Here is a 25,171-nt window from a genome sequence, read left to right on the forward strand (position 1 = left end):
CCTTTCATTTTAGCCGAATCTTTTTCAAAAGATTCGGCCAAAATCACAGGTCAGGTAGGTATGCCAAGTTTCAGCTCTCTATCGCTGGTGTTTTCCGACCTATCGCGAAAAAAAACGGTGCGGCACTCGCACCTCTCGGCCAGCGAGGGTTTATAGCTTGGAAAAAAACGTTCAGTTGTAAGAAAATACGTTTGTCGGGCTGTCCAGCCCCGTCTAAATGATAAAAAGTGACTGGCATGAGCCTCTAGTCCGCGGAGGGCTAAGAAAGCTTTATGGGATTTAGCTGGTCAATGACTGGTCATTCTGCATTTGAGCAGCCCAAAGAAGGTAATGGTATTCCTTTTTGTGACAGGTGAGTTCTGCCTCTCTCCCTGTTAGTAACCGTGCTGCCGTTACCAATACCCGAGGCAGGGATCGGTTGGTTGGAGAGCACGTCCATACGACAAGCCCCCGTCTCTTGTATCATGCTACCGACCAACAATCGCCGATCTAATCGAACAACAGCCCCCGGTCCGGTGTCGACTCCAGGTGGAGTTACATAACCGCCGTAACTGGCCGTGCGCGCTCGGCGCCGCTGCGCTGTGACCTCGACTGGCGGCGTCGACAACACTCAGTTGGGAACGCGTCGCCGCGTCGGTCGGCCGCACGCGCAGTCAGCTCTCTCCCTCACCGCCGGGGCTAGGTCGGGGTCAGGGACTTTTAGAGTGCTTGCGTCACGGAGTGTGCCGGAGTGTGTGAGCGTGTTTTGCTGTGGACAACAGGTGGACACCTGTAGACAATAGTGTTGGCACCTGTAGACAGTTGTGGACACCTGTGAACGGTTTTAGTCTCTTGTGACGGCGTACTGCAGTAACCGACCGTGTGCCGTGTTGACAAATAAACCAACAGCCAAGTGTTAGTGCCATCAGTCATGGAAGGGGCCACCAACCCACTGGACGTGACCCTCGACGAAGGTGGCCAGACGGCTGAAGAGGCCAAATCTACCACCAATGGGCGCAATACAAACGGAGGAGCCGTTAGCAGCGGCGCGCTCCCCTCCAAGGAGCTGGCTGATGACGATGACGACCCTCCAACCGGCTGCGGCGGCCTCGGCTTCTACCCGGCACCGCTGCAGCGGCTGGCCTCCCGGCACGTCTTCATCCTCTTCTTCTGCCTCAAGAACGTCTTCCAAGCCATGGTGTTCACCTACCTGATCGGCGTGCAGACCTCCATCGAGCGCCACTTCCACTTCAGCAGTCAGCAGACGGGTTTTCTCCCCTCCATCGGTGAGCTGGGTCCCCTGCTGAGTTCGGTGTTCCTCAGCTACCTGGCCAGTCACGGAAACCGACCGCGCTGGATGGGCATCGGCATGGGGATCGTGACGTGCGGCCTGCTGCTGGGGTTCGTCTCCTACCTGGTGGTGCCGGCTCCGGAGATCCGTGATAACACGGCTGAGAGCCGCCGTCTGTGCGTGGAGACGGAACTGCGCCTGCTGTCCTCCGCCGACGGCACGGGGCCCGAGTATGGCCTCAACGACACCCGGAGCTGCACCATCGACAGCAGCGGCAGCAACATCGGCTACCTCCTCTGGAGCCTGATGTACATCATGTGCGGTGAGTGGCGGCCTCCTCTGGAGCCTGATGTATATCCTGTGCGGTGAGTGTTTTGACTGTCTGGGCTAGTGTAGTGTAGCACGAAACTAAAACTGGAAACGGTCTTCGGCGTGACTTTAAGTTTTTTTTTATAGATTCAACAACACTGAAAAACAGTTTCATAGCACACCAGATATATCTCTTAATTAACAATATATGTTGCTATATACTTAACTTTTTTGTCTTTATGTCTTTACGCTTTGATCTTACTCCTTTGGAAGTATTCATTTCGTGTAGCAAATTATTCCACAGGAAATAATTAAAGCGCCTGCGGTGAAAATTTGCCGAAGGTGAGAAGTAGCGATTCTAAGAAATCCCACTCTGTACAGTGCAACATACCTTTATATGTCGAGTACGAGCGTTGTAGTTCAACCATAGGCGGCGGAACGGGGAGGGCACCGGGGCTCCGTGCCCCCCTTTGATTTTGGAATTTCAACATTAGCCCTATGGGCGTTACATGGAAAGAATGGGACTAAAAGTCGGCAGTGCCCCCCCCCCCCCTAATTGAAGGTGTTCCGCCGCTACTGAGTTCAACATTTGTTTTCGTTCTCTTCTTGTTTACGCATTTTCAAGGGTAAACGCTGCTCACCCTGCAATCAAAGCTGCAGGCCTGAAATGGCTGTCACACAGCCGGTCAAGGCTAGCGCCGTCAGACGAACTTTGCCTTGCATTTATCCACCGAAGCAGCTCCCTGGCCCACTGTCTGCCGGTGGTGGTTAGGGTCTAAGTTGTTAGGGTTACCTGCGTTTGTGCATAAAATACCTCGAGAATAATTTTAATATCGTGCCAGTGTGCAGTAGTTTGGGTGGTCCGGGACAAGTCGCCAGAATGATAATTTTATTTGCTAAATAACTTTTGTTCCACGTCACCTGGACAATTTTTTGCTCAGTGCATTCTTTGGACATTTTACTTTAAATTCCATTGCTAAAATTATTTAACTGGGATGTTAATAGCCAGCTCATCGTCTCAGTAGTAGGACGACGGCCGATGGTTATTCAATAGGTCGGAGTCCAAGGGCCCAAGGCGCTGAAGCGGACGGGCCATGCGCATAGCGCAGATAGGATAGAAGGAGCTGGGCGGAACATGAACATTGAGCATGAAGGTCAGATGAGCGCTCGGCGAGCTGCGCTACAGGCGTTATGGTGCACTTCCGCTCGGTGTTTTGTGATGCTTTGTAGCGTGATGCCAGTGCGTGTTTTGTAACAGCCTTTATGACCATGCCGGTGTCGCCACGGAAAGGCCGGGAGAGGCACTGAGTCGTGAGCGTTTTATTAAAACTACGAGTATCGTGCATATAGAAGCAACGTTCAGTTGCTGTCATGGCTATTCATCATTGTTCCCTTCTCTGAAGGCATAGTATAGTATGTAGACTGGCTACAGTGCTAAGGTCACAATCGCAATCACAGCACGCTCCGTTCAAGTGCCCCATACTAGAGCAGTTGGCAATAACTCTCATGGGAACTGTCACAAGCTCCGCCCCGGTTCCCGCTTTGACTAGCTCACACAATAAGCCTTGGGTTTCTCTGTGAATTAACTCATTCAGTATCACGTTCCCGTTGTATGGTACCTACAGGCCGACAAATCAATCAACGCCTGGTTCTCGCTATCGACTAGCTCATACAGTAACATCTGGCTCCTGCTGTGGATTCTGGTTTCCGTTGTGGATTCGTTCACTAAGTAACCCATGGTTCCCATTGTAAACTAGAGCAGCAACATGTGGTTCCCGTTGTTGATAACGCCTGACTAATGGCTTTTGCTGTGGCTTAGCTCACACAACTGGATCCTGCAGTTGCATTGACTAGAATACACATCATTTCCTGGTAATGTGCAACTACCTACCAGCTGTGGGCCAGCTCTCACAATAACCATGCTCCGCTCGGACCCCTGCTGCGTCCCGTGAGCTGCACGTGACCGTTCTGCTCTGACTGACTCGGCGACCCTGGACCACAGTGGAGCACACGAAAGCCATCGAACCATGTCACAGACTCGCTGGATGTCATACTCGACAGTAATGCTCACGTCATTGTATAACGACGCTGGTAAAATGCTCATTCTTCTTTAACCATAATACACGGAACCATGCAGGAGCCACGGAACCTTTTACACCATAACGAGGAATTGAAAAGAGAACTATAGGTAACCCTTATCATATCGGGTCACCCTTATAACTACACATTCAGGTTGAGCGACTGTAAAATGAACTCATCAAAGTCGAATAACCTCCTCGATGGCATTTCACCTCCGTGTATAGTTGTCACTTCTGGTTGTCAGCTGACGCGGTTGGTGACAGTGATTAGGATGATTTTCCTCTCGACAAGTCACGAAGCCACATGAGTGTTGAAGTGAGCCTATTTATCTTCCCAGTCGCGTGCCTACATAAAAGTCAGTCACGTTTCTCCGCGGCCGCTATGTGGGTTACGGTGTAGTTCTGACACGGAGGTCAGAGCTCCGCCGCTGTCCCACTGAGCCGGCTGGACCTCAGACTTCTCTCATTACACACACTTTGTTCTAGGACTAACGGATCTATGTATGCATTTGACACATCATGTTCCCCGCTGGGAGCGTACAAAATGGAGCATTTATGATTTTTTAGCGGAGGAGCCTTACTAATGCTTTGCTAATTTCGGGTCTTTATGTCGCCTGTCTGGATCGCCGATGCTCTCGCCGATGCTCTCTTACTACATGTGCTGGCCACTCTATGAGCCTTGTCCAACCGCTGGCTGTCGGGCTGAACCGGCACCTGACCCAGCTCGACGAGACTCTCCATCCAGAACTGCCCAATCACGGTACTAAGGAAACGAATCGGACATCCCAGCTCCTGAGCTTGACCCGGCCAGGCAACGGTACTCGGCAGTCGGCACTACCCGTCGGCCACCAGCCGGTCCAACCCGCGCACAGGTCCATGCGACGGCCCGCCTGGCAACTCAGGGTGACTTGCGTCGAGCTGGCAATTCAGAGAGCTGCGGGCACCAGGGGTGCATGAGCTGCTAGATGGTGCATAACCGCCAATATTGGAATAAGACAGATATTGTGCATAGTGCATGCTGAATGAGAAATAGCAAGTCATGGGGCGTGAAAACGTGAAAACAAGAGGGAGAGAAAGATGCTGCTGTCATTGTTTTCCTCCATCGTCCTTCATGCTGCATGCGTAGCATTCTTTCCGAAAATACGCGATTGTGACCTTCAAAGTTCAACTTACAACGCACACGAGGACCACTTAGCGTGCGTCCCGCCGCTCTGCGGCCTACTGCCGCCGAACTCGAGGTCAAATGCTGTTTCCCAGAGTTTCCAAAGGCCTTGGGAAAAGGAGAAATATGGTGTCCCTGAAGCTGAGCATTCTCTTTAGCCCATTTCCCCGCAGTCTTCGCTGATTGATTAATCGTGTTGCCAGAGGAGAGAATGCAGGACATGCTAAACATAATATTTTTATTTTCAGTTGGTAAATTTCCCTGGATCAGTCACTTTGGCATCTCGCTCCCTTTAGTTACTTTTCCTTTTCTCCAAGACATCTCGCAGCATTGCTCACTGACGTATCGGCTATATCAGACGTAGTTTTCGTGTATGGCGTGGCTCCCTGGGCCCGGTCGGCCGAAGCAGGCCCGGTTTTTACGCCATCGTTGGCCAGCTGCTGGAGGTATATGCCCTGGGGCGGCGCGAGACTGCTTCGTCATCGCGGACACACTAAACCGGTAGGTACCTACCTATCCCACTGCTGAACTATAGGAGGTGTAACATGACGAGAGTCGGGGCGCATTTTTTTTTTTTAAATAAATTTAGTCCGAACCTTTTGGATGGAAGGATTCACAAGGACAGAGCCATCGCTAAGCGAAGCTTGTTGCGTTGGCCCTGCCCTCTACCCTCCGATCGCGCAATTCCAGTACTATGGCAGAATTTAGAGTCCAAATTTTAACGTGCGCGCGCACATAGCCGCACTCGGCCGGTCCCCTCATGCTGACTTCGCCTGGCCTGGCTACGGCCTGCCACCAACCGCAACCATACCTGTCAGGAGGCTCATGAACGTCAAGCGCCCGTCGCGCTTTGAACCTGGACTGTTGTTAACTGTTATTAACTGTTAACCCGGGCCGTTTGTTAACTGCATGAGAATGGCTGAACAGTTAGTCGGTCCACTCATGCTGGGACACACAGCTCGTTAATCGCTCAAGTATACCAAACATCGAATACACAGCCGAATCGCTCACGCTCAGACCTCAGTTCATCGACATGAATGCAAGCACAAGTTCTTAACTCCACCAATGTCGTTGAGAAACGACCGCATCATTTTTCGTTCTCTGTTGCTCGTTTTTAGTGGCAGTGCAATGTACATGCCGAGAGCGAGCGTCACAGGGCGTTACCAAGGGCATGTCAGACAGGCTGAACGTCACGAGTGCGATGACGGAACGTGGCGCGCGTGACGGTAGGCTACGTCAGGTGATCGATCGAGTTTGGACGGGGCACGTTTCAGCTACTCAGACCTGAGAAATGTGTAACAGGAGTGGCCGAACTCGATGGTGATTGGATATACGAGCGCATGCATGCCTAATCATAATGGCTCAAGGATGCCTTGATAGGATATGACCTTTAGAGTTCAGCCTATAGCCTGTCAAAGCTCTCTGGATCTCGGACCTGAAATTACCTTATCTGAAACCGGATAATTTTAGGAAAAAGCCTCGTTTCCGAAAAAAAAACAGGCATTCAACAGCAGTGAACCATAATATCTCGTCTTTACGATCGCATTCCTCTATGGGCCCATCGAGGTCTCGCCTTTTGTTCGTTCGTTTTTTCTGTGTCGTTCCAATGGACGTGCGGCGGGGAAACGTGTCACGGAACTGTGTCGCGCCATGACAGGGCAGTTTCAGTTGGTCACTCGCGAAAATCGGACCACGGACGGGTGGGTAGTGCTGGGCCAACTGCTGGCACCCGGTACACTCAGCACACTGCTGCATACGAGTACACTTGGGAAAACGGCACGGCACATGCATTGTAGCCGTTGGTTATTTACCAAATAGCGGACATTTGTAGCAAAGTTTAGTTTAGTGAAGAATGCTGACTTGAATCTATGTTGTCTACAACTTGTATGTGTATTGTGTGCACTGTGAAGGCTCGAAGTTGACATTCCTGCCCTAATGTTGTATACTTATTAGGTTTTGAAATTGAACAAGCCATAAATTTGACTTGCAATGCTTATTTTAAGTTCATAAAACCGGTAGGTCCATTTATTAAGTGTTTGGTTGTCAACACTACAATAATGGATCTGCATTGATGAATACGTTTTATGGCTGTTGAAAATCATTGCCAAAATGTCCGCACGAACCTTTTTCTCATAGTACGCACGTACAGACAAGAAACCTAGAAAAAACAATCATTTACTTTAAATTTAGGTAATGCAACAATCTCAGAGACATAGCTTTCTCAACTACTTTGGTTTCCAAATGAAGACTATACGTCTTTACTGCATGTTTCCCGGCTGGTTGGGTTAAACCTGAGTCGATTCAGAGAAACACAAACCTGTTTGTGGGAAGGAACCCCGCTCTCTTCACAGCGGTGGGATAATAATGAACGTGACTTGCAGATTGATAATGTTTCCCGATGTTTTTAACTGAACCTTCTAAATGCAGATAGGAGATGCTCGACTGCGATTTTTCCAAGCAGAAAATATGTATCGATTGAACGAAGATGCAGTCCTTTTGCCCTTTAAAATTGCTACTGGTCGGTATTTTAAGCCCTTGATCGGAAGTAGCAAAGAGATTCAGTAGGAGTGTAAGCTGGTAAAAAATGGGAAGGTGTTGTTGTCGTGTCTTCTCGACATTACCTATACTAAAAGTTTTATGTGAGGATGAAGTACAAACAGGTCATGCTCACCCACGCATAACTATAGGTATCTGTGCTAGATAAGTAAATACTAAATATTCCACCACTGAACATTGAAAATGGGTAACCAGACGTTCAGTTTGATAGGTAATCTTTCGTAGGGCCGTGTGCATGTTCCCCCAGCAGTGCCCCTCCCCCTTCCCCCATTAACGCGATGTCCTTTCGTTTCAGCCTCTGGCGCTCAGACGATTTTCGTCGTCAGTGCACCATACATGGATGACGGCGTCTCACAAAAGGACTCGCCACTCTTCTTTGGTAAGCAGGCTGCATTCCAGCTCAGCTGTTTTGAAGATCATCTGTTGTCACATCTTTTAACACCAAAATAAAACAACACGTGATCTCTTGGGACATTCAGTTGCTCGAGTAAGTGTGTGTTATTTTTTTTCTGATAGTGAGGGCAAGACAATCCACGCTAGCAGACTGGTGTTAATACCCTCTCAGTTAATAATTGAATGAGGACTTTACTCCACAAGAAATCGTTCGGGTCGGAGCTTTCGAATTGTATTACAAAGCTTCGTCAGCGTATCGTAATCGGGTTCGGGGGTATCGGTCGCAAAGATTTTGCGACCGATACCCCCGAACCCGATTACGATACGCTGACGAAGCTTTGCAATACAATTCGAAAGCTCCGACCCGAACGATTTCTTGTGGAGTAAAGTCCTCATTCAATTATTACATTAGCAAACTCCACATTATGTCCTTTAGTGAACCATCTCAGTTGCAAGCAGCGTTAGTGATCGTCTATGACGATTTACATACGCGTGGCAAAAATGAACTACTGGACTCACTCTTTTGGGGGGGGGAGGGATGAATGGCCTAACATTAAAATTGTAACTATTCATAGAGAAAATTGTAGCATAAACGAAATTTTTCAACCAGTTAAAAAATCCTCAAGGCCGGGTAACAAGTGAAGTCTGCAAACGGTTTGACTGAGGTCTAACCGGTGACCCCAGTCACGTAGCTGAGCATTCGTTGATGCAAGTCTCGGTCATCTAATCCGCCCTCCCCCCCCCCAAAAAAAAACATTGGAATTGAATTTCTATCTTTGTATATAGGCACGATACGACCAGGCTAGGGTAGAGCCAGTCGACATCCTGGCTGCACGAACACGGCGTCTATACCAGCGAAACCCACAGTGACCTGCAGTCCAGACACACGGCTAGTCAGCGGCTGGTGCGCCGAGGCACCGGTAAATACCGAGCCTCGTCTTTGTTGGCCGGCGTGATGCGGCAAAAAGGCCGCACCGGCGCGCCACCACTGCCGACGTGTATAGCCCGCGCTAGCAGTTCAACGACCGAATGGCAGTGTATTCAGCAAACCCTTACAAAGTCTTAGACCATAATATTTGTGAACTCTATAAGGGGCTGGGAGGAAGGTAGATAAAGGGAGAAAATCTAAGTTCTAACCGTCTTGGGTTAATCCGCGCCGGGCCGGGGGAGGGTGTTCGAACACCCCCATGCGATTTTTCGCAGATATCTCTAAAACGGCGGCGCGGAGTGCCGTCGTTTTTAGCACACCTGTTATGCATCTTTTCCGCACATTTTGTGAAAATTTCAGACCCAGGGCTCTCAAGGTCAGGTCACCAGGTCACGTCCAGTGGCAGTGACCTCACCTCAGAAAAAGTTTCAATCCTCGTCAGAGCTACACCGGCTGAACGATCGTCTTCAAACGGCTTACAGCGATTGATAAAAGTAACAGTATATACAAAATGTATATCTCGGAATTTTGATATCCTTGACATAAGCTCAGGTCAATTTTGCGATCTCTCCATTACATAAGTCAATGGGAGAAAATTGAAATGCGCCTCTTGTAGTCGAATGGTGTTCAAAACCCTCTCAAGCATCGGTTCATGGGTAAAAACGACACAATGAATCGGAAAAATGCACCTGTGACCGCTCTGCGTGCCCCTGAGGTCATCTCAGGTCACGAACGGTCACCAACAGTTTTTTTGCTATAGCGTTTGCTAGAGACGTGCTAGAGCGATGAAAATACGTTAGATGTATTCAACTCGACGATACGGATCGACTGATATACAACATGCAACAATTCCCTTTCCGGTCAGGTCATGACCTTGACCTGAGTTCAAATTCTCAAAATGACCTTTCAAGGTCAGCGAATAGTTGACCTATTCGACGCGTCTCGACGAGAGGAACACGATGCTGGCAAAAGTAATGTCGTGGCTTGCTTGATTCAAAAGTTATTACCGAAAAACCTTTTTCGTGAAAACGGCTATTTTTACAGTTTTTGCTCTCTGGAGGCTAAAACGTTGACCTGAGGTCACATGTGAGAGCGATATTCAGAAAGGTCTGTGAAAGGGCTATCGAATGCGCTTTTCCGTGGCGCTGTAGCTCTATTGGTTCCCGAGTTAACCGTTGGCAGTTTCCAAAACTGTTGAAATGACCCAAGGGCGCACATAAGGGGGGGGGGGCACACGGGCCCGTGCCCCCCCCCCCCATTCGAGTTGAGGGGCCCAGCTCGAAGGAATAGGGGCCCATGCTTGTTACCGTGTCTTTCACTCTGTCTGTCACTCTGTCACGTGTCTCCCACTCTGTCTGTCACTCTGTCACGTGTCTCCCACTAGTGTCTGTCACTCTGTCTGTCACTCTGTCTGTCACTCTGTCACCCCATGTCTGTCCCCATTTTGCAGCGGTGGCCGGCGCTGCCCGTGTGATCGGCCCCATCCTCGGCTATATGCTGGCCTCGTCATGTATCTCCGTCTACGTCAACCCCTCCGTCGACCCAGGTGAGACAAAGCTTACTTTACTGATAGGCGAGACTCCGTCGGTTCGTTTCAGTAAATATATCGTTACCGTAATTAGTGGCCGGTTACCACCTACGTTCGAACGGGTAAATGAAATAAATAAATCAAAATATGTCAAAAATTCGAAACGTATTTTACATCTGTGTCAGCTCAACATAGATACGTGCTCAACTCACATACCATATGGCAGCAGATGGACTTTCTTAGAACGGTCGTGATTGTGCATGTGATCTATTCCTCATAACAGTACCTACCCACGATGAAGTTGTGGTCAGGGTTGGTGAAATGTAAAGCTTTGCTAACAAATATTTTATATTGCCCTTCTTGGTTGTGAGTGTTGGCGGCAAGCCCATCCACTTTGAATCCTTTCACATTTTACGTGACCATAGTTTCCATCCCGACGTAGGTATAGATACTTAAAAGGGCCAGTGGCGGGTCTTTCCATTTTCAGTGACCGATGTATCCACCCTGGCACAGGTATCACTGGAGGACCAGAACGAGACCCATGCTCTCAATCCATGACCAAGGTCGCTGTCTCGACGCATGCACTTACTTTGGAGAAGGGCCAGGGATCTAATCCTTTTTGGCCTAATCCCTTGAGTCTTTGACCGATGCTCCCACGTCGCCCCAGAGGTATCACTGAGAAGGACCAGCGCTGGATCGTTTCGCTGTATTATTTGTTTATTTGTTTTGTTTTGTTGGGTTAGGCACTTTCGGTCTGACAAGACCATTGCAGAGCCGGAAGGATGATAGGAATTAGGGGGGAGACATTGGTCTGGGCAGGCACCCTAGTGAGTCGCCGGGGCTGAGCCCGTCCAGAGGACAGGCCACCCAGCCCCAAGGCACTCTCTGCACCCGGCTACGGGGTGCGCTCCCTCGGGAGCAGCGGTGCCGCTCCAAGGGAGCAGCCCGCATGAGATAAAGTTACCTGTCCAGCCCGGAGGGGGGTTGCGGCGTGGAGGAGAAGGACGTCAGTATCCTGAGGATAGAAGCACGGAACGGTGTCGCTGTATTATTTGACCGCTGCTCTTACCTGTCCCCAGGTATCACGGAGAAGGACCAGCGCCGGATCGTTTCGCTCTCATTATTTGACCGCTGCTCCTACCTCTCCCCAGGTATCACGGAGAAGGACCAGCGCCGGATCGTTTCGCTGTATTATTTGACCGCTGCTCCTACCTCTCCCCAGGTATCACGGAGAAGGACCAGCGCCGGATCGTTTCGCTGTATTATTTGACCGCTGCTCCTACCTCTCCCCAGGTATCACGGAGAAGGACCAGCGCTGGATCGGCGCCTGGTGGATCGGCCTGCTGGTGATCGCCTCCGTGGTCTGTCTGTACGGCTGGCTCATCTCGCTGTTCCCGCGGCAACTGAGCACCGACCACCTGTCGGAGGGACAGCGGCAGCAGATGAGGGAGACGGCGCGGCAGGCCAACATCCGGCCCTCGCGCAGAGGTGGGTGCCGGCGGGACAGCAGGGGTGGCGGTAGGGAAGGGGGTAAGAGACATCATCATCATCAGCATCATCATCAGAGGTAGGTGCCGCTATAAAGGGCCTTGAAGGTGCCGGTGGGGCGGCTGTGGGGGTGGCGGTAGGGGAAGGGGGAATGACATCATCATCATCATCATCATCATCATCATCATCATCATCATCATCATCATCATCATCATCATCATCATCATCATCATCATCATCATCATCATCATCATCATCATTCTGTGTTCTCTTTTCCAGAGTTTGTGACGCGGATCACGGGCCTGCTGAAGAACGTGATCCTGATGTCGTCAACCTTCTCGGTGATGTTCTTCCTGATCGCCATCCTGGGCTTCTTCACGTACCAGCCCAAGTACCTGGAGCACCAGTTCCGCGTGGACAAGGCCACGGCCACCACCTATTCGGGTGGGTACCGGACTCAGCGCCGAACTATGTTGTATGTGTTGCATCATAACTAGTGACTACCTTATCGGCAGCTCATCGGTGCACTGGCTCTAACAACCGTCAATCGTCTTGGCTCAGGAGTGAGGATGCTAAATCGACGAAGATAAAACTCATACGTAGTTGTGATGAATTTTAGGGAGTCGGCTCACTATGTCCGGTAGCCATAAAGCATGGATAAACCATGGTCGAGTCGGCGGCTTATTTCGGATAAAAGTGAAATAGTTTGCAGGTTCTTCGTCTCAGAGTAGGTTGCAACGTTCTAATATCATGGGACATTTAGGTTGAATGCTGACTATTTGCACATTGCTGACATCAAATATCCGTATGAACGTATAATACGAACGCGGAACACGCGGCATTTTGCAGCTTCATGCATATACGCTCAAGTGTGTCGACGCATATTTAGGTACAGTAATGTTTAGAACTCATATTACTTCGAGGGCAATAGAGTACGTGACATGGCACTGCCAGACCTGATGCATGAATGTCACGTTGTTCATATTGGCATGCAACGCGTACTGCGTTACTTAGTAGGCATACCATGATCACTAAGGCAATAGGTACTGGTTCTCATCTCATACCTATGTAAATATGAGAATGCCTACAGAAGTTGAAAGGTTTTCGCTATAAACTGAGAATCTAAGTTGATGAGGATCGCAATTTGGATATGCATAGTTAATTAGTCAGGTAATAGTTATCGAGGACTGGTGACAACGACTTTATAGGCATGCAAAGCCATTTTGCAAAGCGAAAAATATCAGTAAAGCTTTTGCCAGTTCAACTCGTTTTTTTTTATCGCCAACCACCATTTCTCTTTTAGACTGACGCCATTCTCCATCTCTCCAGCCATCAGCAAGGTGACGCTGGTGTTTGGCACCATTGGTTCCGGGTTTCTGATGCGCCGCTACCGGCCGAACGCGCGCCTGGTGACGGGCACCATTGTGGTGGTGCGACTGGTGGCAACTGGTGTGTTCCTCTGTAACCTGGCGGTGACCTGCGGGGTGGCCGACGACCTGCCCGGCCTCCGGACATCAGACGGGTGAGATGGACGCTGCGGTGGTAATTTTTATTTTCCAGTCGGTATGCATGAGATGAATGTACTTTCCTGTACTGTCTGACCCAAAAACGTAGGCATAATCATAATTTCTACTGGAAATGCGTCGTTCAGCTTCATCTCGATTTACACTATCTTGTTTTTTTTTCAACTTTTATTTTGTTCGATACGGTGGTATGCTCTACGGCGTACGTTTAGGAGCTTACAGAACATGGTGACGTAACGCTTCATTTATGTTTGTTTCCGCCGCCCTGACCTCTGGTAACACCATCTCCCACCTCGTCTGCAGCTCGCTCGACATCAGTCCATCGTGCAGCACGTCCTGCCACTGCACCACGGAGGAGTACATCCCCGTGTGCCACCGGTCCGGGGATGTCAGTCAGTCGTACTTCTCCCCGTGCCACGCCGGGTGTCTGACGGCCGTCAACCACACGGAGGGACCTCCGACCTACACGGACTGTCGGTGAGGAAATGAGGGGACACTCCAACCACACGGAGGGACCTCCGACCTATACGGACTGCCGGTGAGGAAGAGGGAGGGAAGGGGAAACATCAAACCAATCATTCTCCGTAGCTGTGTGAAGGTGCCGCCTGTCTGCGCCCCTGCGTGCCTGTCTCTGTCTACCGTCTGACGAGCACCATGTCTGTTCTCCGCAGTGTCTGGAACAGCCGGCGGTCGAACAGCTGACCAGCGGTCTGTGTGTCTGTCTTACTTTCCGCAGTTTTCTGAACAGCAGTCCGTCGAACTGACCAGCGATCTGTGTGTCTGTCTGTTCTATTCTCCGCAGCTGTCTGGAGGAGCCGTCCGCCGATCTGACCAGCGGTCTGTGTGTCTGTCTGTTCTATTCTCCGCAGCTGTCTTGAGGAGCCGTCCGTCGAGCTGACCAGCGGTCTCTGCGAGGGCAGCTGCGACACTCAGTTCCACACCTACCTCGTCATCACGGCGCTGACAGGCCTCATCTCATCCCTAGTCTCCATCCCGCATCTCATGGTCACACTCAGGTAAGAAAAGTCAAAGAATGGAGGTGCGTTGATAAAGAGACCTGGGTAGAGGCTAGGAAGGCACCAGGAATACGCCACAGCTATCCCTACCAGACGCTACAGCTGTCCCTACCAGACCTTGGGTGTCGCAGAGTAGCGGTTCCGTCAGCATTATCGGTCGGGGAGGGTTGGCGGACACGTGTGCCCTTTTACAGGAGGAGAATAAGCGATAAGACTCAAATTCAGCTGCGGCAACACCACTTTTTTATTCCATATCTCCTACAAGTGATCCCACAAAGCTTCCTCGCGTCACTGCAGTTTGCAGCGACGTCAGCGTATCCCCCGCGGACATCACTTAACCTTATGACGTCACCCCACTTCATAATGACATCACCACACTTTGTGATGACATCACCACACATTTGACGTCACTCTGCCGCAGGTGTGTGAAGCCCGAGGACAAGGCGCTGGGCCTGGGTCTGAACGGCGCGTTCATAGCGGTGGCGTTCGGCCTGGGCCCCATGGTGGTCGGCAACCTGGTGGACAGTACGTGCCTCGTCTGGGAGCAATCGTGTGGAGAAACGGGCGCCTGCTGGGTCTATGACCCCGATACCTTCAGGTGAGGATGCCGACCTATCTAAACGGACGGCGAGGGGTGGGCGGACAAACGTCAGGGAGCTGATAGGCGGTCAACACATGTTCGGAGACACGAGCGTACGTCAGGGAGTTCACGTTATATACCTACAGGCGTCCCGAAAAAAGTTAAGCCAAAGAATCTTAAATAAGTTTTATAATTGTTATTCAACTCCTCCGAATATGGTAAACTTGTAGCAAGTAATAAATTATGTAGGTGTGGCCAAGGTGTGGCTATAGTGAAGCAATGCTTTGGAATGCTACACCTTGACGTTGTTTGAGCGGAGATTTGCGATAAACACCATTATCTCTGAATTCTGACACGTGCTATCACAGACCACGGGACGCATTACTGACGTTTTACCCGTTTGATTCGCAGACACAGTCTCATCTGGTTCCACACCGTCTTCTACCTGCTCTCCGTCATCTGCGACTTCGTCATCTTCCTCAACTCCAGCTCGCTGAAACTCTACCTGGATGAGGACTCGAAGAAGGCCAAGGCAGCGCAGAACGGCGAGCCCACTCAGAACGGCGTGGAACTCACCCAAAAACCGGGCGTATAAAACTCCGAGGAGGTAGAGCCTTCTGCGAGTGAGGAACCAGTCCAACTCTACGACGTGTACACCGGGCCAGACAGACCTTCGGGACGGGGCCGGGACTTCACCTCGTGCTGGAAGGAGCGATGAGCGCGGAGATCACTGCATCCCTGCGCTGGCGTTTGTTCCTATATGAAGACAACGTTTTATTGGTAACGACTTCCGTCCATATTCCTAGCCTCGCCCTTGAACTAACAGTAACCTCTCAAGAAGGGTGGTCAGTCATGAGGCATTCTCACTCATCCCATGGAGGATTCTCCTAAGATCTATTAGTAGGTGTGAGTATCTATCGAGGTCATCTGTATCATTGCCTGCATTAACCCTCGCCCGCACATGCCATTTTCCCATCCTAGAACGCACATGGGGGGGGGGGGGTTGCCACCCCCCGCGCCATTTCGTTCCTGTTGGAGATAGAGCTTAGCAGTAAAGACCAAAAAGATTCTTTGGGAAGAGACAAATCCAATGATACCCAGTTTTACCTTCTCAGGTCAGGTCAAACTAAAAAATGTTGCTGTTTTGGGTCACCGTTGGATATCAAGTGCGCTGCTTATCAAATACCGATGACGATGCTGTTTTCTGGTGCCAAGCCAGCTAGAACCTCTTTGTCACACTATCCGACCAGAATTTTGCTGCTGAGGTCATTTCAGGTCAAGTTAGGTCAAGGTCAATTTAAATTATATGTGTTTGTATGTCTGTGTGTGTATGTGTGTATACTGATGTGTGCACCGATTGTTTTTGGGTCCCTATCACATGAAATCATGATCTGAGAAGATTTTACCAAAAATGCAGTCAAAAAACTTCACAAAAAGTAAATTCAGCTTGCCTAAAACGCAATTATCTAAGATGACCTAGGTTGACCTTGACCCTGACCTTGACCCCTGTACATCGTCGAACAACATGTTCCATGATAGGTGGGAGGTAAGACTGGCAAAAAAGGCCGAAATCAGGGTGTCAAAAGCTCACAAGGCCCATGGCAAACGCAAGATGTTGAGAATTGGCCATTTGGGTCATGACATGACCTGAAAAACAAGGTCATATCTCCGAAACCAAAAATCACAGAAACTTGAAATTTTCAGTGGACATCAAGAAAGGATAGACGAGCAGCTATACGAAAAATCAGCCTTCTAGCTCTAAAAATGTTGAGTACAGAGCAGAAAGACTGCCTGTGGGGTGGCAACCCCCCCCCCATGTGCGGGCGAGGGTTAAATACTGCACTGACATTGTAATGCGACAAATTCAAAGTTCTCATCAGACATAGCCGTTGACAAAACATTCCGGCATTTTTATTTTTTCCTTAGCTGCGCTGTGATAAAGCCAATCGAAATGCATACAAGGCTGAACGGTTTTCAAATCGGTGCGCTTTAATTGCTTCATCTGGATTTACTTCAAAGTTCTAAGCCGCCATTTTTGCGACAGGTAATGTACAGTACCCACCGAGTTGGCTTGCTGTCTTATCCAGACTTCTTACTGCCCTGAGCCTCTATTGTGGTCCTGACTCCTGAGCCTCTATTCTCTGTCACCATGGCAGCATTGCAATTTGGTGTTATGTAAAAGAAAACGAATCACAGACAAGGCCGCCATTCAGTTAACCCTATTCCTGGTGGTGGGGGGGGGGGGCTTTAACCCGGCAGTTGCTGGGATATTTCGCCACCCACCGTTTGCTGGGGGGGGGGGGGCGTTAAACGCCCCCAGCCGATAACTCGAGAACCAATAGGCGCAGCGAAACGCACGAGGCGGCAAACGAAAGAACGCGACGAGACGCTTCAGATGAATACTTTAAAGTTGAATTTTGAGGTCACAGGTCGGGTCAAGGTCAGGTCAAACACCTGAAATCGGGCTTTCAGTAGCATGGACTTCGCAATGGGCGCCTCTCGTCATAAACTCTGTCAAAACCGTGCACAATCCATCATATAAGGCCTACAAGAGTGTCAGCTCCATGTAGGGGTCAGTCAAGCATAGGTCAAGGTCAAGGTCAGGTCAACCGGGTAGGCATATACCTATCCCCGAAAATCAAAACTGATATTCGCAGCCTGTGACACATGTTAAATGGGTAATTTGGGGCGTAGAACACGATGGTGACATTCATTTTATCATATGTGTACGTGTTTGGCTCAAAAAGTTCAATTTAAGAAATGCATGTATCATGGTCGTGAGGTAGTCACGAGAAATTGCCAAGATTCAGATAAAGATTTTGGAAAATGCGAAACAATAATCAATAATCGAAGATAGCCATTTGATTGTTCATGGTATTGGCAGTCTAATGCCGTTTACGGCATGTCTTTATGTCTATTCTGTGATTTTATATGATTTTTTTAACATACCTATGCCGTTTTTGGTCGAAAACTCAGAAATCATGACGTCACTAAAACCTCGATATCTCAAAAAAAAAAATTCCGACCGATTTTCTTGAAACTTTGTCACAATAAACTTCAATCAATTCCCTACAGGTACCCAAAATTTGGCGCGCCTGCGGCGCGCCGTTTTTATGCTATGGCCCGGCGAAAAAAGTGGGGGCGTTTAACGTCCCCCCCCCCCAGCAACTCGCGGGTTAAGGCCCCCCTTCAGGTTTTTCTTGTGCCATTGCCAAACGCCGCAAGACTGAAAGCTCATACTTGGTGACTTTTTCTAAAAATTCATTGCGCACATTTTGACAAAAAAAGTTGCCGGGTCAGGTCAGGTCAGGTCACCAGAGGCGGTTTGGTGACCCCACCTCAGAAAAGTTTGCAATCACACCAGAGCTAGAGTTTTTGACCGATCAATTTCTTCTCTTCAGGTTTTAGTTAGGGTACCAGTAGGTATGTGCAATTTTTTATCTCAGAATTTTCATATCTGTGACCTGAGGTCAGGCCAGACTCGTGACCTTTACATTGCAAGCCTATGGGAAAATATTGAAACGCCTCCTGCTTCGTGTAAACGAGTCAAAACCACCCAATTCTTTCAGTATTATGGAAGATTATCTCATCGGTGATGATCCTGGTGCCGCTAATTGACAGGGGCACCGGCAAAGGTCATCTGAGGTCATGTGACGTCATAAATCGTTTTTCTGTCAATAAATCACGACATGATGGTGCTAAAGACTTGTAAGTGGTACCAAACTGCTCGCCTGGTCAAGGCGCGTCGTTTGGTATGCAGCATGACCATACCCCACAACCTCATTGATGAATGACCTGACCTTGACCTCAGGTCAAATTTCAAATTGACCTGTGAAGGTCATCACATACCTATTTCGCATCGCCTCGGCGAGAGCAACAAAAAATGTGTTGGTTTTATGTCTCTATGTTAATATGTTTCTTAGTTTTAAAGTTATATAGGTAACTAATTCCAAAACATTTTATCGTTGATGACCTCTGGTGACCTCAATATTGACCTGACCTGAAAATGTGTTATGTAAAAGTTGTAGATCTTTAAACGACCTATCAAACGCCGTTTGCCGTTTGTCGCTGCGATGTGTAGTTTTTGAGATCAGAAGGGGGGCCGAATCGCCCCCCCCCCCCGCCAGTTTCTTGTCCCGGCGGAGCCCGCCAGGAATAGGGTTAAAACGGCTATCTCACACTTCTGAAATCTGAATATTTTAATGTTATCTTTCTATTACGATTCCTCGTCAGTGAGCAACGTTTTACGAATGCGAATGATTTTGTGAGCACGGGGTGCGTGCCTACCAGTTCTGCTTATATACGACTCTTTTCTAATTTGTTTCTGCTAGCTGTTGAAAGTCATACTTTTAGGGCTGATATGTTTCTGTTTGTTGTGTTGGTGCGTGCTGTCCCGACTTTTGGTTTTGAATGACATACGTTTTAAGTTTGAACGGGTGTACTTGTTTGTGAGTTTTTTTTTGCGATAGCGATCGCAAATGCAATGAAAAATAGCCATGTCATACATCTACCTATGGCGAGATCTAAGGACATGAATGATGTTTATTTTCCTATAAGAGTTCAAGTGGCCTCTAATGACTGTGATTATATGACTCTCCATATCCTTTATATAAGCGCAACGGCTCTAGCGATTGGAGCTTTCTTGTATGAATGCAATAATGTATTCAGTCGCTGTGAATGTGATTGTTGTTCAGTTGGTGGAGGAGAAAGACTATGACTGTGTGGTCAGTGTGGGTTGGGACGAATAAGGTTGGCAGAGATAGCAGTGGCGTCGCTAGACTTTAATTCATAAAAGGCACATATAATATCCGAGCAGGCGCAAACGATGAAATGTACCTAGGTATATATAGGTAGGTACCTACTTACTGTGCAGATAATGCGCATTGCGCAGAATGTGGCCACTGAAATCGTTGGGTGCACCGATAAAAGGTCATATCGTCGTATATACCCATTTTCATTGTTTTTCTATGCCTATTTAATATCGCGTATAATATGGACGCCAATCATTAGTAAATGTTAGCCGCTATTTGGTAGATTGTGCCATGTACTGCTCCTCCAGCGCTGAAATGTACCTACCGTGGTACCGATTCCGTCAGACATATACCAATACTGTTGCTCTGTGAACTGATTATTTCGGAAGGTGAATTCACGGAACATTTATGAAGCGCCCAAATAAATATCCACCACGAAAATACTCGACGTTTTTATCAGCGGCACGTTTTCATCAATAACCTCACTTGAACATCCGTTTCGACGGGGAAATTGCGCGAAATATTTGACAGTAAAAACTCGATCCCGGATCAAACATATTTAGCTAACTAAATCTAGAAAAAAAGCTAAATCTAGGTGGTCTGAAATCTGAATGCAATGATATATAATTATATCTCACAAAGCCTATAGTGCACACCGGACAAAAATCCCAACACGATGATGAGCAATATAAACGTTCGTCCGGGCGTAATCTATCCATCTCGGAGCATACTATACACGAGACAGCAGAACCAAGCGATGTGTCGCCTTCACCTCCGCAGCCTAACCTGGCCATCATTCCATTCCATTCCAGAATAGTTATCGCGTGTCAACAACCTAGTAAAACGCCCACAAGCCCGTGACCTAATCCCGACATATATTTCACTTAAAAAAAATCGGGAAAGCGCCCGCCGCTACTCTCTGGCCTTACATGAGCCTCTCACTGCTCGTCACGGAACTAGGGGGGGGGGGGGAGGACCGCGACTTACCATAGCCGTCGTGACCTAACCGAGAACCCCTGACGGTAACACCACAGGAAGGCATTATCTGAGTGCGTGTCAGGCACGCCAGATACCAAACATGAGCTCACTATGGGTGCAGGCGAGGGAGGGTAATGCCCTGAAGGGGGGAGGTTTCTGTTATGGTTTTACATTTAAGTCTACGTTAATAATGGTTCGATAGCAAATTAATTATCGTCGCGATTCCACCGCCCCAGATGCACACGCGCACTCCCGATGTTAACTGTATTGAGTCCGGCTGACGACTGCACAACAATACTCATTACCCAAGGACGCCGGAAGCTGCCGGGCGGCACAGCCTACCATCAGGCGCCGGCCGGCGCCGCGGCGGCTGGCAACAGCTGTCAGCTGACTGCGCCGGCATAGCTCGTGCCGGCTCAGTAGCAGGCATCACAACACCTCCCCCCAGACGTGGGGGAGACAACACGTCTCAAGAACAAAAACGGTGCCTCCGACAAACACAAACGCACCAACGCGTGTTAGCGCACGATGGTTACACGAACTCGTACACTGGGTCCGACCAAGTCACAGTCAGCCTCTTAGGCTGTCGACGAAGTCGTTTGCTGCGCCTCACAGAGGCGTCAGGCGCGGGGGTCGCTGCGCCAGGGCGGCTGCGGGGGAGTTTGTCAGCGGCTGGGGTCCCGCTGTCGGCGGTCCTGGTTAGGGCGCTGTCGCCGTCTTCGGTGATGGCGTCTCGGCTGCCATCGGGTGACGTGGTCACCATCGGCCGCAGCGGGCGGAGGTATCGTCGATTCCGCCAGTAGGTGCGGCCGCTTGGCAGGCGAGCGAGGTAGTCTCGGCGGCTGCCGATGCCAACGACGACGCCTGTCCGGTCCCACAAACAAGTCTTCGGATCTTGCAGGAGAACCTGTTGACCGATGCGCAGAGGTCTCAGCGAGCGGGCGCTCGCGTCGTAGCGCTCTGCGGTCTGGGACTTCAGAGCGGCTGCTCTCTCATCACACTCCTCCGCCGCGCGCTGCCACACCTCGGCAAACGCTCGGTGGTGAGCTGGCACGGTAGAGCGCAGCGGGTGGCCGTACAATATCTGGGCAGGGGAGCGGCCATCGGCCCGAGGCGCGTTCCGCAGCTCCAGGAGGCCGTGCGCGAACGCGTCATTGTCCAGGTTGCCTCGGTCGCTGACCTTCTGCACGAGCCTCTTCACTGCCTTCACTGCAGATTCCGCATGTCCGTTCGACTGAGGAAAATGCGGAGTGGATATCTCGTGGGTCACTCCCCACCGTCGCAGAAAGTCGCGTGTGTGACGGGCTGCGAACTGCGGCCCTCCGTCCGTTCGCAGAGTCTTGGGTGCCCCAGTGGCCGCGAAGGCGACCCTCAGGCTGGACACCAGGTCCTTCGCCGACGTCTCTCCAGAGCAGTGGAAGACGAACGGCCATCCAGAGAGGCGGTCTACGTATACAAGATACGTGCGACCAGCCCACGAAAAATAGTCCGCTGAGACGGCCTCGAAGACTCGAGTTGGCACCGCCTCGGAGACTAGCGGCTCCTTTTGCTGGCTCGGAAGATACATCTGGCAGGACTTGCACGCTGCGACGAGGTTAGCGATGTCCTGGTCAAGCCCAGGCCAGTAGACAACTTGTCTAGCCCGACGCTTGGTGCGCTCCACACCTTGATGGCTGGCGTGAAGCCGCTCGAGCGTCTCCCGACGCAGACTCTGAGGAATCAGGAGTCGCTGCCCGCATACCAACAGGCTGCCGTCCACGGCAAGACGGTCTCTAGCTGTCCAGTAGGGCCGCAGCGTCGGCTCCAGCTGCGACTTGTGGTCTGGAAAGCCAGCCAAGACCACGTCTCGGAGGGCGCTGAGCTCTGCATCACGCTCAGACGCCGCCCGAACCCTCTGCAGGGTAGCGTCCGGGAACAGTGATTCCTCCTCGGTTGGATCAGCCGTGGCGATTCTGGCGATCAGGCTTGCGATCTGGTGGGCTTCCTCCTTCTCCACCTCTTCGTCGTCTGGAGTCGGAGTATCCACCGGTGCCCGGGAGAGCGCATCCGGGATCGCGTGCAGTTTCCCTTGCCGCCAGACAGCGACGAAGTTGAACGGCGTGAGACGTTGCCGTAGTCGTTGCAGTCGCGGGTTGTCGATGTCGACGAGACTCTTGGAGTTCAGCACTGGAACGAGCGATCGGTGGTCTGTGACCACCTCGAACTGCTGCATGCCCGAGAGGTACATGCTGCACTTCCGACAAGCCCATGCAACTGCCAGCATCTCAATCTCGCAGACGGCGTAGCGGGACTCGACATCGGTCAGAAAACGAGACCCACACTGTATCAGTTTCCATCGTCCATCTGCATCCTGTTGCCGCAGACAGAAACCCAGCCCTCGCAGGCGAGCGGCGTCGGTCTCTAGGACTGTCCGGCGCCGCGGGTCAAAGAAGTCGAGGACTGGTGGCGAGACCAGCGCCTTCTTCACATCACTGAAGGCTTTGGAGTGCAGCGGCGTCCACACCCACTCGTTCTTCGGTCGCAGGAGGTGTCTCAGAGGCTCGGCGGCGGCCGAGACGTCTGGTGAGAAGTCACCCAGCTGGTTCACGAGACCGAGAAACGATCTGAGGTCCGTGAGGCACGCCGGCTGCGGAAACTCCGCGATGGCTCGCACCTTCTTGTTGTCTGCGGTGTAGCCTGTCTGGTCAATCTTGAATCCACAGAACTCCACCTCATTCCCGGCGAAGGAGCACTTGTCTGGGTTCAGAGTCATCCCGTGGTCATCACATCTCTGCAGGATGTTCCACACGTGCTCCAGGTGAGCTGAGTAGCTCGAGTCGTACGCCAGAATATCGTCTACGACTTTGCATGTCTGAGGGATGTCACCGAGAGCAGCGTCGCCTCTTCGGTTGTACTCGTCTCCTGACGAGATCAGACCCATGACGGCACGTTTGTAGCGGAAACGGCCCCATGGCGTGATGAAGCACGTCTTGTCTTGGTCCTCCTCGCGGATGGGGATCTGGTGGTAGCCAGACTTGCTATCCAGCTTCGTGTAGAAGTTTGCACCGCTGCCGATCGAGGCCACAGCGTCGTGCGGCGACCGGACTGGGTACGCTGGCCTCTTGACGAATCGGTTCAGCTTGGTGAGGTCGACCGTCAGACGGCAGCCAGAGACCGTGCCGTCCGGCGACCGCTTCGCCACCGGCACGATGGGGTGGCACCACTCGGTCGGATGCTCCACCGGCTCGATCACGTCACTCTCCAGCAGCTCATCCAGCTGGCGCCGAATGTCGTCACGCCAGCAGAACGGTATACTGCGAGCTGTGGAGACGGCAACTGGTGTGGCGTCTTCAGTCAACTCGATGGCCATTGAGCCTCCGGACATCTTGCGCAGCTTCGAAGTGACGTCAAACACTCGTGGGAAGGCTTCCTTCATCGCTGAGAAGTGCTTCCGTCGTTCTTCAGCCGATGGCACGCCTTTGCTTGCATCCCACGTCGGCTTCAGCGGGTGCACCTTCTGCGCCTTCCCGGCGTCTTCAAGCGCAGGAGCAGAGCCTCGTTTGACCACTCTGCGGGGTATCTTGCTCTTCCCTGGCATGGTCTTCAGGGAGCAGACTGCTGGAGCTGGTCTGGAGGTCTCCTCCTCGTCTGAGATGGCAGAACGGATCTGCTGTGGGAACTCCTTGTGCAGTGTTCCCAGTCGAACAGCGTCGTGCCACGACAGCAGCGAGCTGTGCAGCTTCTTCACCACAGAGACGGCTATCGTCCTCTTGATGCTTCCCAGCTGCAGTGCGACTTGGCACGCTCCCAGGCAGGGAAGTTCTCGTCCGTCCGCTGCGAACATGCTTCCAGAGGGCGGCGTCAGCTTCTTGACGTTGATGCCCATCTGCTTCGCTGCCTCCAGAGAGATAACAGACACCTCAGCGCCTGTATCTGGCGTCCATGTCGTTTGTTGCCTGCGACCGTCACTCCGATGCAGCAGAATCTGGATCTGTGGAGCACGCGTCGTGTGCAGGCCTTGGATCATGCAGTCTCGGTGCTGCTGGTCCACTGTCTGTCTGGCAGGTGCAGATGCCGCTCGCGTCTTCATTGTGACGAGCGACACACGTCTGCCTCCATCGGACCTCCGCTGGGTCCGGTCCGTGCTCGCCGCCGGAGCGCGCGAGCGACTGGCGCTGCGACCGCGGCAGACGGACGCGAAGTGGCCTAACTTGCCACAAGCTCGGCAGGTTCTGCTGACGGCCCTGCAGTCGCCGGCGCTACGGTGAACTTCACCACCACAGCGGGGGCACGTCTTCTCTGTCGCCCGGTCCCTCGGGCGACCGCGGCTGCGCTGGTACTGAGAGACCCTCGCCAGGGTCGAGCCAGCTGGTTCACGAATAGCTGAGCTGTTAGAGGCGGCATTCTCTGACGCTCGGGCGATATCCACTGCCTTCTGAAGCGTGAGATCCGGCTCTTCCAACATTCTGCGGCGTGCTTCTTCGTCTCGCGTGCCGACAACGACTCGATCTCTGAACCTGTTGTCCTGGCAGTGGTGACAGAAATCACAGAACGATGCAATCTCTTTCAGTCCGCAGAGAAAATCGTCCACTGTTTCGCCCGCTTCCTGTACTCGCATGTAAAAATCTCTCC

The 25,171-nt window shown here is 51.1% G+C and overlaps 1 protein-coding gene across 1 annotated transcript; it reads left to right on the forward strand.

Moving 5' to 3' along the window:
* Window positions 1-628: 628 nt before the first annotated feature.
* On the forward strand, window positions 629-15,839 carry LOC122380388 (solute carrier organic anion transporter family member 74D-like). The gene is made up of 10 exons (XM_043363513.1): window positions 629-1,592; window positions 7,671-7,754; window positions 10,147-10,242; window positions 11,518-11,712; window positions 11,992-12,156; window positions 13,042-13,234; window positions 13,539-13,712; window positions 14,105-14,251; window positions 14,673-14,849; window positions 15,243-15,839. The coding sequence occupies exons 1-10, from the start codon at window positions 911-913 to the stop codon at window positions 15,424-15,426; spliced, it is 2,097 nt and encodes a 698-aa protein (XP_043219448.1). The 5' UTR covers window positions 629-910; the 3' UTR covers window positions 15,427-15,839.
* Window positions 15,840-25,171: the final 9,332 nt, after the last annotated feature.

The sequence above is a fragment of the Amphibalanus amphitrite genome, unplaced genomic scaffold (assembly GCF_019059575.1).
Source record: "Amphibalanus amphitrite isolate SeventyFive unplaced genomic scaffold, NRLGWU_Aamphi_draft 000097F_arrow, whole genome shotgun sequence".
NCBI lineage: Eukaryota > Metazoa > Arthropoda > Thecostraca > Balanomorpha > Balanidae > Amphibalanus > Amphibalanus amphitrite.

Coding starts and splice junctions, on each gene's coding strand:
- LOC122380388 (XM_043363513.1), top strand. CDS start 911: ATGGAAGGGGCCACCAACCCACTGGACGTGACCCTCGACGAAGGTGGC. Junction 10,243..11,517: donor CAACCCCTCCGTCGACCCAG/GTGAGACAAAGC, acceptor ACCTCTCCCCAG/GTATCACGGAGAAGGACCAG. Junction 14,252..14,672: donor CATCTCATGGTCACACTCAG/GTAAGAAAAGTC, acceptor ACTCTGCCGCAG/GTGTGTGAAGCCCGAGGACA.